At 35.4% G+C, this 15,994-nt stretch overlaps 1 protein-coding gene across 3 annotated transcripts in view; it reads left to right on the forward strand.

Moving 5' to 3' along the window:
* NBEA (neurobeachin) overlaps positions 1–15,994 on the forward strand; it is a 444,651-nt gene that overhangs the window by 342,875 nt on the left and 85,782 nt on the right. For all 3 annotated transcript variants that reach the window (XM_056503564.1, XM_056503573.1, XM_056503580.1), the window contains 3 exons: positions 7,189–7,306; positions 8,173–8,275; positions 13,939–14,054. In XM_056503564.1, the coding sequence (XP_056359539.1) occupies positions 7,189–7,306; positions 8,173–8,275; positions 13,939–14,054 (337 nt within the window). The remainder of the gene's footprint in view (positions 1–7,188; positions 7,307–8,172; positions 8,276–13,938; positions 14,055–15,994) is intronic.

Raw genomic sequence — 15,994 nt, forward strand, 5'->3', positions numbered from 1 at the left:
ACCATTATTCACAGGCTATGTAATTGTGCTTGGGGACCTTAGAAGCTGACATAACATAGAGTAGCCCTGAAACTACTCTAAATTCACACTCCAAGAAAACGGATTTCCAGGAGTCACTGGTGCTCCACACCCAACCCTTTCTGGCACAGCTGAGTGCTCTGCTTGAGCAGAGAGGTGGGACCAGGCAACCCACTGTGGTCCCTTCCAACCTGACTGATTCTGTGATTCTTTGAGCTGTAGAATTTTGAATTTCTTGAGGATTTTGCTTGACTGTTACAAACTGTATTGCAGAAATTTTGCGGATGGTGAGGATGTTGTTAGATGCACAATATATATCACTGAATAAACTAATATATTTATTTTTTTGCGTATAAAAATTAATTCTAAGTCTATTGCTAAAATTTCAGGATTGCCATGATTATATTCCTAAATATTTGTATTAATGGAGCAGCTTTTGTATTTGAAGTTCAAAACAAAATATTACTGACTTTTGGTCAATCTTATATAGGAAGAGATGTTAGGAACATAAAAAAATTAATCCTGGTAGTAGAAAAAAATTGTATTCTATTGACTTTCATAGACCTTAAATCATGTGCATTCTGCACTGAATAAATCAGGATGTGAAACTATTAAAATACAAGATGCTTCCACATGTCTCATGCATGACATTAAGTTCACATCTATAAAATGAGGGGCATACAACTGTCTTTCTATTTTCATTTGGTAGGAAACGGGTGATGTTTAGCAAAACCAAATATTTACACTTTTCCTAAGGCCAGTTATAATGCCTTCAGTTATTACAATGTTACTAATTTTTGATATGGTACATTTGAGTATTTATGCACATTTTTATTGCATTGCACTTTTGAATAAATATTTGCAAGTTCTGGGGAAAAAAAACCAAAACAGTGAAACTAAACACCCAGAGAATTTTATGATGGCTTTATTCTTGGGAAAGAACACATCACTTATTTAGGGATACCATACATTCTTTATTCCTCAAACTATTTCTATGGTTTTTTGCTTCTGCTGCAACTTTTCTCAGATAAAACTCTCACAAAGTCTGTGAAATCCACCAATAATCCAAGTTTAATAAAGCTGCATTTTTTTGTCAAAAAACTATTTATTGAATAACAATCCTGCTTTGGTTTCAACTTACGAGCATTTCTTAACACTGTGTTCTCCCTGAATTTGCAAATATTAAAAGTCCTTTCTTTCAATTACCTTACTGAGGTAATTGACAATTTGAGAGAATAAGCTGCTCTCCATTTTTATCCCTTAAAAAAAAAAAAAAAAAAAAAAGAAGTCTGGTTTTGCTCAGATCATATCAATTTTATGTCTTTTTTGGCATGCCCACTAAACTGTAATTTGTGCGGTTCTAATTGAATTAATTTGATTGCATTTCACTGCTGGGGCAGAATTGCTCAGAGCAATTTGAGTCTGAGATCACCACTCCCATGTTTGGATTGATCTTTGAGCATGAAATGTAGAGTGAGAACGGAAACGTAGTTCTGTTAACATTTCTCACTAGATTTGAGTCTGACATCCCATTGTTGCCAAAGTCAACAAAAATAATTTTAAACCTTGTGAGGTAACTGACACAATCTGCTTCAATCCTGTGCCTACCAGAACTAATTGTGTGATTTTGCCCCATTTTTTGTTTCTTCAACCTCTGTGTTTTGAGTTGGGCTGTGCTTTAGCATGGCTTCATGTGGCACTAGAATATATTCTCCTTCTTCTTCTCCACACGTGCTGTTTCCCCAGCCAGCACCATCAGCTTCATTCGTGGTTTTAAAATTCTTAAATCAGTGGAACCTCTGCTTAAAATAATAATTTCTGAATATGTTTGAAAGTAGAGCTGAAAAAGGCCTCTGCCTGCCTTTTCTAAGGTGATAATGTCTAAGTCTTCTACCTCCTCCTGATGCTGTTCTTCCCAAGAATGTCAGTCTATTGCTGGCATTTCAGGAGTTGCCTAAATTGACAATCTGTTTTTATGTTGCATAGAAAGAAAGCTGTGCAAAGGCATAGAGATCAAGATTAATGACAAAATAATTATTATTCAGAATTTTATTTGCACTTATCTTGATATTTAAAATTATGCACTTGTGTTTCTAACAAATAGAAATGGTGCATTTAGAATACATAAGATACCAGAGTAGGGTTTGGTTTTTTGCTCTAATTACTTTGCTGCAACTACTCAAAAAATCCCAATATCCTTTCCATTCCTTGCCTAAAACACAAAATCATAACATGTGAAACTATTTTGCTTATGACAAGAGGAAAATGGCCTTCAAATGGACTAACTTCAAATAATTTTTTAGATGACTGCAAATGAATGTGGGAATAAGAGCATCTGTTGCTTTAAGCTGAGTGGGCATTGTTTTCATGGATAACCAAGTGGGTATGCTGACCAGAGAAATGGAATTTAGAAAAAGTTTGGATGAACAGACCCTCATGTTTCAAGACAAGGGGCCTCTTGAAAGCTTAAAAAAACATTGGAAGTAGAAGTTTAAGCTGAGAATGTTTGGCAAGGAAATAAAGTCCAAAACCACAAAAATAATATCTGCATTTTTTAGATCCCTGAAGAGGAGGAGAAAAATGAAACAGGAGTGCCAATATTTATTTTTTTATGAAAAAAAAGTCCTAAAAAAGAATTTTAAAACTGATGTGAATTGAGAAATTATAATGGCACATAATACTCAGCTCATCCTGCACAGCATAACATTACAAGAGCTACTTGGAGGAAAGCTTTTAAGGTTACAAAGAAAGAAACATTTTACACAGAACCATGTTATAAAGAAGGGGAAAAGAAACCTCAGTGTAGAGGGAAAGTGAGAACATTTTACCAGACCAAAATGTGCAAAGAAAAAATGAGAACAGTGTTTTGGTGAGATTTTAGAAGTATTTAGTAGGATTATGGGAATTGAGGCCAAGGTGTTCTTAAAGTCACCTAAGTGTATAAAAAAGTAGTAAGAAGTCAATGAAACACTAGGACATTAAATTCATTTGAATTGTCCTTTTTGTCTATTTACATTCTCTGTTTCCCATTTTAGAAAAGCAAAATACAATGTTTCATTACTTGAACTTACCTGATTTTGAATTTTCTTAATAGTTATAACTTCTTTTTACCCTTGTCTATCTTGAGATGATATATCCCTTCTTGCAATGTATACTTAGTTTTCCTGCTAAATCTAAAAGTTGATCATACTCAGTACTTCATCAAACATTTTGCAGTTATAAAATGATTGCTCAATATAGTATTTCATAAACCCTAGGAGTGGGATTCCATGCCATCAATGTCTGTCATCCCAATCTGTATTTAGAATACATGAAGCAATCACACTGTCTGCCATGTACTTATAGTGAACTCTGTGTTGTTAGATTGTTCTGGAGAAGAAAGTTTGCTATGTGTTCATAGGAGACATTTTTCTTAACCCATGAGGACCTGCATTTAGAATTTCACATTTTCCTTGCAGTAAATTGTGATGCTAGACAGCTCTGGAAAAAGGGAAATCCAAATCCCTGACAGGACAGAATGATTTTCAGTAATCAATTCCATGCATTTCTAACCTCTAAAAGCATACAGTGATGCCAAGCTATTTCCTAAATGCCTATTTTGTACCTGGGCCAGGTGCAGAACAACACTGCTGTGGCTGGCTGTAGGTGGCACTCTGATGAAATAACCAAACATTGTGATCTGTTTTTGTGAAGTCCTCCATGTTTTCTCTTGAGTTTTAGAGACTTCTCATTCCCTTACTAGGTGAGAGCTTCATCTTGCTGCAATGAATTCTAGCAAATTGGTATCTTTAAAACATACAAGTGTTCCTAAGTGAAAAGGGTTTACAAGGAGAAATTAGTTTTAAACCAAACAGCTGCAGCTGATACTGAAATGGAAAAGTGTGCTTAGTTCAAATGTAGATATTGGCTGGTTGCTTTTATTTTAATAAAAACAGATATCTGAGATGTATCTAGAATTCTGAGCTTAGTCATGATTCTTCAACTATTAAAACATGCCTAGGCAGGAAGTCTTCACAAATGTTTTTGGGAGAAAAACTCATAAAATTATCAAAATAATAAGTACTGACTCTTAAGTATAAACAACAAAGTGTTGGAACTCATGGAAAATTTGCCTTCAGAAAACTTAGTAATGTAATTTGAGTCTATTAGTGAAGAGGTTATTTCCATGGTTTTATGAATAATGAAAGATACAATACATACAGTCTGAAAAATATGCAAAATAGCCAGGATTTCATTCATGTCCTATGAGAAAGTGAAATGCTAAAAGTCATCTTGGAAAGGGAAAAAAAAGTGTATGAGCCTTTAAAGGGTTCAAATTCAGAATAATAAAATTTGATTTGGTTATAACAGCAATAAGAAAGTATCCTGCTGCAATATCAGTAATAACTGCTGTAATTTGTAGATATCTAATAATAGGAGGTTTAATGCATCACATGAAAATGGTGTAAGATGAATGTTATGGAGGATGGCAAAAATGGGTAGTATATCTTGGACAGGAAAACAGAAATACTAAAATAATTCAGATAATTTGATAATGGCAAGATAATCTGATATTTGTAGGACTAATAGACAGTTAAGACGAGTGTAATTGAGGACATTAATTGAATTATAGACTCCTTTCTTTCCTCTGATTTCCTATTCCATTCTACTTTTTTACTGGAGTGCTATCATATGTCATTCATTTCTTAGTGGTTTGAATGTACCTCTGTGTAGTTGCAATTCCTTTATACTTAATAAAAAAATAGGAGGAAGTAAAAGGCAAGGAGTGTATGATTGGTATGCAATGTGCTTTTTAGTGTTTATCTATAATAACTAAGCTGTGGTATATATCAATAAGTCATAAATGTATTATTGTGAATTCTCTAATATGTTAATATATAAAAAATATTTAATAGTAAACATTTCTCTTTACAAAAAAATAACTAGAAACATTTTTGTTACAAAAAGTGGTTTCCTGAAGCATGATGCTTTGTCAAGGAGCTAATTCTTTGGCAAATTTGCTGGCTGCTGTAGACCTGGTTACAGCTATACACATTTCAAACTCCTCCCTCCAAGAGACTGTCCTCATGTTTCAGCATTTTAAATGTGAGTGGTTTCCTCAGACTTTCTTCTCTTTAATTTGAAAACCTATGTATTTACAAAAACTGTGTATCAGATAGCAGCAGAATACATTCAAAGAGGGAGAGTGCTTAAATCTTCGCAGTCATTGTTCTTATCCACCTGAATTTCACATACATGATACCAGCGGTATCCTAGCATCTGATCTCAATGAAAGAAAATCAAGGAAAATTTGGTTTATTTAGCTTATCAAAGAGAAGGCTAAGCAGTAAGTGGATCTGATCTTCCACAAGTCTGTAATTACCAACACAAGGAAAAGTTACCTGATACTAGAAAGCTCACAGACAAAAGTGTCACAAGATCTTTCAAAGTAAAAATAAGGTGCAGATTTTTAACCACTGCAAGAATTTAGCGTATGAGGGAGCATTCCACAGGTGACCTGTGGCTGAATGAAGGAAGCACATTGTCTCTTGCACGTGTCTGGGTGACCTCCAAAGAATCCTTCCCTTCTTCCAAGCTGTGTTTAACTAGTGTGGAAAGCTGAGGTGAGTGGAACAGTGTGATCAGCCACAATGCTGGTCTGAGAGTTGTGTCTGTAACTTACTCTCTTGTAGACAGTACAGGGAGAGTGCTGGGTTCCTCTGACTGGTTTCTGCTGAGGACAGAACTAATGTTGGGTGCTTTTCCGTGTACTGAAGCACTTGTGTGTTGTTGCTGTTATTACCATCCTCTCTAAAATGTACTCATCGTGGTTATGAGAAGAAGGTTGTTCACCAAGTGCACAAACTTAAATTAGCTTTTTCATACATGGAGATGTGTTACTAACTTGAAGCTGTACCAGCGAAAAGATTGAAGAAACACAATTTCCATTTCCTCGAGCATGAAGGTTCACTGACAGCAGTAGCATATGGTCTCCCTAACATTTTCCTGTTCAGAAGCTGGGAGAGGTCATGATTATGGAAAGTAAAGACCTCAGATGAGTGAGTAAAGCACTGCAAGCTGGTGTATGACAGTTTTTGTGTACCTAATGGAGAACAGAGAAATTCAGTCTCTTTAGTCTGAAAGATTCTTTTTGCATTCCCTTTAGGGAAGGTATTCACTCTATTTCTTTGCTTCACTGAGGCTGCAGTTCTCTCAGTGGCTGCAGCCCAGGAAAAGGCACAGTCTGCAGAGCCTGGGGAATGCAGATGGGTGTGGTGAGGTTCCCATCCCAAACAACTGACTCCTCCTAGGGGTACCATGGCAGAGCTCGCCTGAGCAGTGATGCAGGGCTGAAGGGAGCCTGCCAGCTGATGAAAAGGATTGTTCCACAGTGCATGATACAGATGAGACAAGTTAATAAAAATGACATCTAATTAAATTGTGTCTTTTTTGTCTATTTCTTGAATATCCAGAACACCTGAAGAAAAGAAAAATAATAATATCTAGTCTTATATTCATACACTCACTTGAGAAAATTTAAAACAGAAAGAACAGTGCTAATTTTAAACTATTTTATTTTAAAATATATTCACATTAATTTTAAAATGCAAAATTACAATTCTGTCATTAAAATGGTTTGGGATATTTGATGTATCTAACTTCAGAAAAATTATTACGGTGACATACTGGTTTTGCTAATTTTTCTACTTATTAGTGGGATGGGAGGACTTGTAATTTATAACCCTGAAGTAGATGTGGATAGCAAGTTATATTATTTTGGTTGTACTTTGCACAAGGCAGCCTCAGAAGTACCTCTAGTATCTGATAGATAACTGACAACTCTGTCATGCACACTGTTGGAAGAAGATACAGCTAAACATAATTGCAAGTGTGTCTGTTCCCCTGTACTTGTTTGTATAGTTTGGGTATTTGGTGTTTTTGAGGAAAGTTATTTGATGTGACACATGAGAAATAGATCTTGGGAGAATCAGGTTACAGTAATTACTGATATCCTTCTAACAGCAGGTACTTCTTTCTTTGCATTTCTTAAAAACATTCAAGTTCATTTTAAGTCACTATTTTTAAGTGTTAAAGAGACATGATTAACTTAATTGATTGGTATAATTTCCTCTGTTCTTACACAATATTTTATTGAAAAATTCCTGCTAATAACTTTGACTTTCTTTAAAGGTCCTTGCCTATACTGAAGGCCTTCATGGGAAATGGATGTTCAGCGAGATTCGCGCTGTTTTTTCAAGACGTTATCTTCTCCAGAACACAGCTTTGGAAGTGTTCATGGCAAACAGAAGTAGGTCACAGTTTGTATTTTTTGTATAAAATTGTGCTAGTGGTTATTTTGTGTTTTATTTATTAATCTTAATATTAAAGCTCCGTGCTTGCTTTGATAAAGTGCTTATGTCTGTTCTATAATGCTTACTCTTGTATGCATTCAGTGCAAATTTTATTAAAATCAATCACATAAATCAATCTCACTGCTTCCTGTGCAGCAGAGAGATTTATTTACAGAACCAGATCATTGCAATTGGGAAATTCTTCAAATGTTAGATAGGAAATTTGCTTCTTCTATTGTCTCAGCCTTCTCCTCAATTGGCTGTAAATATTTTAGTGAAACATATAAAAGGATATTTCCTTTTCTAATTATTAAATGAATTAAAGTTCCAAGCAATAAATGGAGCCACTCAGTTTTCTGTATGTGCTACTCTGAATCACAGTTCAGGGGCTGATAAGGTTTATAAGCATCAGGAGCTCTGAAGCAAGTTTTGATTTCAGCTGGAAAGGGAATTAAACAATTTATTTCTTCCTGGGTGTTTTAAGGCACTGGTTAGAAGTTCAAATGCCATGCCAACTAATGAAGAGCTTCTCAGCCTGATAAGAGATTTTATGGGCTAATAGTAAGGTGGTGTTCTTCTGAAGTAAACAACACAGAGGTCTTCTGCAAAATGGGAGATGTAATGCTGAAATGTTAACCAGCTAATTGTACATAGTTGTGAAGAATGTCAGGAATTTCTGTTGTACCTTGGATCCCCAGGAGGATAAATGTGGAACTGACTTCTCTCCCCAAACAAAAACCTGAGCATTTAAAAAATAAAGGCAAGTGAAGAAACAGACTTCTGCAAATGTTTTACTGATACATATTTTCCTTTCTTCATATAGCTTCTGTTATGTTTAATTTTCCTGACCAAGCAACAGTGAAAAAAGTTGTGTACAGCTTACCACGTGTTGGAGTAGGAACCAGCTATGGTTTGCCACAAGCCAGGTAATTTAATCAACATAGTTTCTGTATTTTCTGTTTATTATATTAAACAGATTATTTTTAATATCAGTACTAGAACATTATTCCTGTCAAGAAACTCTAGATTTTCTTTTTTATAAGGTTAGGTTGGGAAGCATTACCCTTTACTTACTATATGGCCTGTTAGTATATGGAATAGAAGTAAAAATATTGTAAATTAGATAATTAGATTTTTTTCCTTTCCAATTACAGGAAATAAGCACCTTCCAGTGAAAACACCTTATCTCTTCAAAGTCTGGTTTCCAGTCAAGTTTTTTAAATGTATAATCAAGTGTTCATCCTTTCTGTGATTGTTATGCAGGATGTGAAACTGAACTTGACTAGTTTTTGTGTTTGCAGAATGTAAATTATCTATATGAATGTGTGGGATTTTACTTCATTTCTTATCACTGTAGTGGCTATTTTGCAATTTCCAAATTTCTTCCATTCATTAGTATAATGCATTCTTCCTCTTTTCTTTCCAAAATTGAGGAGCATATATATTTTTGAAAGAGCAACTAAGGTTGAGTTTTAGAGATTTTCACATACTATGGACAACTACAGTTTTTTATTTCCTCATCAACATCAAATCAGCCCATGGCCAGAAATAAGGCTGGAAATTGTCAGGTCCTATATTAGAAAAGAATTCCTATTTCAGTGATAGCTGAGATGATTTTCATGTGTTCTTCACAATGTTGGAGGAGGGACACGTTTTGTTTGTTTTTCAGTTCAGGATTAACTTCTGGTCAAAATGAGACAAAAATAAATAAATATAAGGGAGTGAGGAAACAGCAAAATAATTGATATTAACAAAATATGGTGCTTTGGGCTCAGACCCCCATTTTGCTTGATTTGGCAAAAAAGTCAATCATGAGTGTTGTGTCTGCGATGAGTCTTTCTCTTTCCCTAAGTAATTTCCTACAAACAAAAACTTCACTTGTCATTGTTTTATCCCAGTGCAAAATGTGGAAATACTCTGAAGTGCCAAAGCATTTGTAGAATTGGAGAACTATTTCATTCCTGGATGAACATCATTCCCTGTCATGAGCCCAAGAGTCTCATGATACCTAAGGCTTGATCTCCTGAATCTGCTGAAGTCTTTAAGCAAACTGCCAAATTTCTTTTTTTTTCAAGTTTTCATTGAGATCAAGGCAAAGTTGGGGCATTTATTTGGAAGGCACATCTTGTTAATATTTGCATTGTTCTTCCATATACTAATCTTAGAGGAAATGCTGTCTCTAAATGGAAAGTAACAGTATTCTTTTCTGAAATAGAAATGGCCACACGTTCTAGCACAAACAAAATGCAAATTTCTCAATCAGAATTTCATATTTACAGTGACATTTTTTACTTTTGAAATTCATATCCTTTGTACATTATTCAGTGAATAATTGTCTGAAAAAGTTTGTTGATGCATAATTATTTAGAAAAGTTTCAGCTTCAATATAATATGCAGTTATTTCCATACCTTTTTGATTAAAGTTCAATTTGAATCAAAAATGGGCTTGCTAGCCTTCAGAATGTATCTGGCATATGGTAGTGAGGTTATTTTTCTTTCTTTTTTTTTGTGTAATCATGGTATGATTTATGCACAATACTCGTAATCATGTTTTTTTCTTTTTTCCCCTGTCTACAAACCCTTATTGTCTTCAGTAGGATTGCAGTGGAGTAACAAGGGGAAATCTGGCTCTATAACTGCTTTGTAGTCAATCTTTTATTGATGTTAGAATATAGTTTTCATTCCTATGAATATGTTGGTTCTGGAATGCTAATTTTTAAAATTATATTTATTTGTATGACTAAAATAAGGAGAAATTATACTGAGTAACCAAAATAGCTGCTATACTGAGAAAGAATTATCCTTTTTTTAATCATCACAATTTTCCAGATTAAGTTGTAGCTTAAAATATTTTAACAAGACCATGCCTTTCTGGTTGTTTTGCTTAAATTCTTTAGTTCTATTTATGCAAGTAGTATTTCCTCTCTGATACTACTCTGATAAACATCACCTAGAGTTAATTACAGTATTATAAAGTCTTGCATTCATGATGGAAACATTCCAAAGAAGTAAATTACCTTTAATGCAGTACATGGCTTTTAAGTGTATTTCTGTTTCCATGGTGAAATCCTGTAATTAACAAAGGTGCAAGGAAATAGAAGTAAATAGAAATATTTATGATCTAATGGCTCAAAGGATTAGAAGCAAGTAAACCATTGCAACTTCCTAAGACTTTACAGACCTGCTGTTCAGAGCAAGTTTTCAGTTTGTCTCTTTGCTGCCTTTCCAAGCAGCCTGTCAATGCTTTGATTCAACAGAGAGTTCAAGCCTGTGTTTAATGCTACAAAGGAGTAATTGCAACCTTAAAATCAGTCACATGTTGAAGATTTGGTAATCAAATTAGTCTGTCTTTGATAAATGCATTTTCCTGAAACATGTTGCATTGACTGTACTTTCCTTGTGACCTTGGCAAATGACACAACTGGGCAGACAATGCTGTGTCTTTTAACTTCTGCAGCTCCATATGACTCTACATAGGTAGAGTAATATCCATGTTTTAGCATGGCATTTTCAGGCTACTTTTTATGGTTCTAACACCTCAGGTGTAATTTACTGATGTCTTTTTATTGAGGGCAACATCAGAGCTCAGAAACCAACTGTGAGCTGCCTGATGGTTTTGCAGTATATAGAGATCAAAGAATTGGCAAAAGATAATGGTATCTTCACCACTAAACATACTGACACCTCCCACTGAAATTCTGTGGGCTATGAATGCAGTAGAGAAAACAATTACTTCAGTTAATAAACCAAGCAATTAAAATTATTTCTTTTTCTGAAAAAAAATGTAACTATAATCAACATCAGCTCAGCTCTACCACATCAGCAGCCTGATGATGGATTTCCAGATCTCAATAAAGCTGGTTGCAGAGGTTGGGTTTTGTGAAGGGAGAGAGGTAGAAAAACTAAGATTTGATGCCATCGAAGTGTAAAACCCTCTCTAGAACTTTGATTAAAAGTGAATGTTGATGAGTTTTTTTGCCTTTCCCTGGGAAATTACTTTCCCAAGTCTTTTTTTTTCTTATTTCTCTGAATAGGAGTAACACAACACATAACATCATGCAGGTGTAAAATACTTAAATATTCTTTGTAAGAGATTGCATTTTAGCTAACTAAATTAAAAGTGGTTGTGATAGGGGTGTGCCACATTCCACATGTGGGATATATAACATCTCTTCCTTCACCAAAATAGAATGAATAATTTTCTAAATACATTTAAATTTATAAAAATTGAAAAAAATTGATCATTCTGTTGTACATCAGAGTCTTCTGCAGTTCCCATTTTGAGCAGATATTTCGTGGTTCTCTAGAGGCAAAGGAAGCACATTCATTTGTGCATCTTCATATTGGTGATGGCATATTGAAGAAAGAAATGGTTTGATCAAAGTTGGGTGGTTTTAGCAAAACAGAAAACAGTGGGTCTTCCTGTGTTAGCTGAAACAAGCAGGTGTGGAACCAATTTATTGTGCATAATTTCTTCCAGTCTTTGCTGAAAAAAAATGTGAATCTTTCAAACACCATAGATATGGAGTAAATAAGGATGTTTTTAGTATATTTTGATTTTCTGTAGAGTTCACTCAAATCAGTGATTCAAATGCAAAGTCCAGCACTTGACAGTTTATAGATTTTTGAGATTCCCTAGGAGCTTGTGAATAAAGTCTATAAGAAGCTACTAAGCTGTACTGATAAATATTATTTTGTCAAAGGGGGAACAGAAAGTCTGCGACAAAAATGCTTTGTAAATTTAATGATCTCTTTAGTATGGTTATTTTCTGTGTTTATTAATTTCTATGTAGCATTAGTCAAAATGTACTGGAAACGATATGTCTTTGAGAGTTCTACTGTAAAAATACTTGCTATTCCATAAAATGCAGTATTAAGTATGATTACATTTGGATATTTCTTTAGATAAATTGTTTCATAAGCATTATAGAAACAACTTTAAAATATTTTATATTGTCTCCTGTGTACCAGTAAAGTGCATTTACCTTTGGTATCCTATAGTCTACTATAAAATCAGGCTAGCCAAGCTGGCAAGACTTGTTATTTGGGTAAATACACTTGCATGGTCATGTATGGGCACACATGGGCATACTTGGGTTTTGTTTGGCCAGTTTGTAAGCTGAAATATGGCAGTCATTGACAACTTACACACTGGCAATTTAGACAAATAATTGTAATAAGTGTACACTCCAGCCACATGCCAATACTCACCCTTTCACTGGAAAAAGAGTTTAGTGCATCTCTAGGGGTGTGTACATGTATCTTTAGAAGTAGATGGTTCACATTTTTATAAACACTGCCTAGTTTGACACCTTGTATATGGCTAAGTTTTAAGAAGATATTCACCTTCTAGAGTCCATAAATAATACACACTGTGCCCAGGCTGCAACTGAAAGCTGAAGCATTGGGTGTCCCTCTTTAGTCTTGATAAGCTATGTAAATACTAATACATACATTCTTTAAATTCACTGAATTAAGACTATGCATTAGGAATTGTCTTTTTTATTGTTGTTCTTTTTAAGGGGTATAAACATTTCTCTATTTTAACACATTTCTAAATTTCTAAATTTTAAGATCTAAATTTCTTTTAAAATAGGTATCTGAGGAGATGAAATTATTCTCCTTTTAAAAATTTCTTTGTCTTTTTTTTTCAGGCAAGAGCTACTTTTTCTAGAAATGAGTTTTGAACAATCAGACTGCTTCTGCCTGTTGCAGATTTTTTTCTTTAATGCATTAGTCTAGACTGCCTCTAGCTGCCTATGTTTTACCCATCAGGGACAGTAAATACAATGGTTAATTTAAGATTTCGTGCGTGGTATTTGGTTATTGTAATGTCAAATTGAATCTAGAAGAGTTGAGGTTTTCTGCTTTTCTCTTCCTTGGCATGTAGTTTGATTCTTTCTTCCTTATCCAGTCATGTGAGTTTCAAAAAATGTGTGGAAATTAGTATCATAGCAGCTTCTGCTCCTCTTCCAAATTTGAATGAGATGCAATTTGGAAGTCATTATGAAGAGACAGGCAGATGGACATGTGAACAGATAACTAAATAAAATTTTTCTTTCAGAAACAAGACTATAAATAGAAATCTTCAAGCTTGCTGGGATATAAGAAAGAATCATGGGTAGTTGACCATAGAAGAGGTGCACAAATTGAGTAATAAATACAGTGAACCTGTGTGATGGAAGTGTATGTCACTTTAATCTATCACTCACTCACATTAATGAATTTATCTCAATATATCTTTCTGAAACAGGGAAATGGTATTCCTCTTTTATTCCTTCTGGACAAGCCTGGCACCAGGATGTCTCCAGTTTCTTTTAATCCCAGTCTTTTAACCAGATTCAGAATAAAATAAACAACAAAATATATTTTTCTGATTTATTGCATTGCTGTAATAGTGATAAAATAAAATACAGCTCCTAATTTTAGGCCATTTCTCAAATAAGGATAATTGTTTCTTCTTGTCTTCATTAAATGAAATAAAAAAGCCTCTGAAAGAATCTGAAATTAATCACACTAAAAATGTTGCCCTACATCTTAACACTTAATGAGACTCTTTAAAAAAACATTCTTTAAATGTATTTCCTAGGAGAATCTCTCTGGCCACACCCCGACAACTTTATAAATCCTCCAACATGACTCAGCGCTGGCAGAGACGGGAGATATCCAACTTTGAGTACTTGATGTTCCTCAATACTATAGCAGGTAAGGCTTCTGGCTCTTTAATCCCTGCTAATATGTTTATGTTTGTCAAGGTCTTAAGCAAGGTGGCTCGATAAAATACATTTACCCCTCTAGAGTTCAGCTGCAGCTTTGTGATATATTCTGAAGCACACACACATTAAATTTTATCAGAAAATGCACAACCTATCACAGAGACTTTAGATTCATGTATTTCTGTGAAGGCTGTTCCTTGCTCCCCTTCTGCCATTTCCTCTGCTGACAGCTTTGTCTGAAGCTTTATTAGAGTCAACAAACCATTGCCAGAGAGTGTCTGGAAATAATAATGGGAAAATGTAATTTCACTACTTCATCATTCTCAGCAACAGCAACTAGACAGCAGAATAACAACAGTATTCTGCCTAGTACAGATGTCACCTGGATTGTGGTATGATTAGATTACAGCATCTTTTCTCATATAATTCTTTGAGATGAAATATAATATCAGATTAGGTATTTAAAATGAGAAATAACTGCCGTAGACATCCATTTGCTGCTGGCAAAAGAAGAGCTCTTTTGGCAATTGTCATTAATTAAACATTCAGGAAGATACTATTCCTTTCACCTCTCCCTTTTCTATGTGTTAACTCCAGTGTTAATTTTAAATGTAAAAAGCAGCAGTTTTCTACACCAGATACAGAGATTTCCAGGAGGTTGTCTACTATTATGATTCCTGCCTATAGCACACATGCTGCTTATGAACCTGCCTGTGGAGAGCCTCATAGAGACATTTCACTTCAGTGAGCTTTAATTTGAAACCCAAATAACCCAAATTAAATTCCACCAGGCATCACTTTGTACTCTAGTGTTACAACTCTCATCTTAACTTGGTCCTGACTTTTATGCTCGAGGTTATCCTCAGGCCAGACATAAGACACATGTAAGTGTGAAACCCAAAGGTAGCACTCGTTATGCTGACCAGTCTGGGGACAGTCACTGCCTTCTTCCCAGTAGGGCAGTGGCAGAATTCAGGAGCTGTCAAACTCACTTGCTTTGAACCCTCAGGCTTTGGCCCCTTAGATGGTAGTCACCTTCCACACATCCAGTCTTAGGGATGTTAATAAATGTGTCATCAGCTTATCCCAGTGTGATACAGAAGTGTTACCACTGAGCAGTTGGAAGTCTGAGGGCACGTTTACCTTGTGCAGTGGAGCAAAAAGCAGAATCCCTGAAAGTAGTGGCGAGCTGGGCTCATCCATGTGGTGGAGCCCAGTGCAGGCTCAGCAGCTCGGTTCCCAAGCACTTCAGCTGCGGTCCCGCGGATCTGTGCTGGAGGAAGGAGCCCTGCTGAGCGTTTATTGCCTCTGGTGCAGTGCCAGAGTTCTGCTATCCTGCTCCTGGACACTGGCCTGGCTCCAGCTGCTCCGTGCCTCTCACACGTCCGCTGCCCCTCTGGTGAGGAGGAAGTGCAGGCAGACCCTTGCTGGCTCCCTGCCTGCCCCACCTGAACTTGGAGGAGTTACTGGAGAGCTGGGAAGTTAGCCTAGCTCCCCTCAGTCCTTCTCCAGTTATCAACAGAAGTGTCCTTGGCTGGTAATTTCCTTTTTATGTATTCGCTTCTTCTGTAAGCAGTGAATTTAAGCTCTTTGAATGAGAGTAGACAAGAGATAAGCTATTTTTTTTAAATTTATTTTTAATCAGTTTACAACTCCAAAGTCATTATTTTTAAGTACCTCACCAATGCATAGAAACCTGGAAGACAGCATTATGTCTGAAGTAATTTAGAAATTGCAGCAACACTTACACTAAAATATCCATAAGTTTACAAGCTTCAGCCTGAACAGATTATTTCAGAGTATCTCAGAGGTTTCAAGAAAAATATTTTTTTACCTGTTGTTTGAGTACTGCTGGGCAGGTTTTATAGCCAAACAGTTGGGGTGATTGCGTGAGACAGAATTCTCTTAATTTCTCTTAATCTCTCTCAC

This window comes from Oenanthe melanoleuca, chromosome 1, assembly GCF_029582105.1.
Source record: "Oenanthe melanoleuca isolate GR-GAL-2019-014 chromosome 1, OMel1.0, whole genome shotgun sequence".
Lineage (NCBI taxonomy): Eukaryota > Metazoa > Chordata > Aves > Passeriformes > Muscicapidae > Oenanthe > Oenanthe melanoleuca.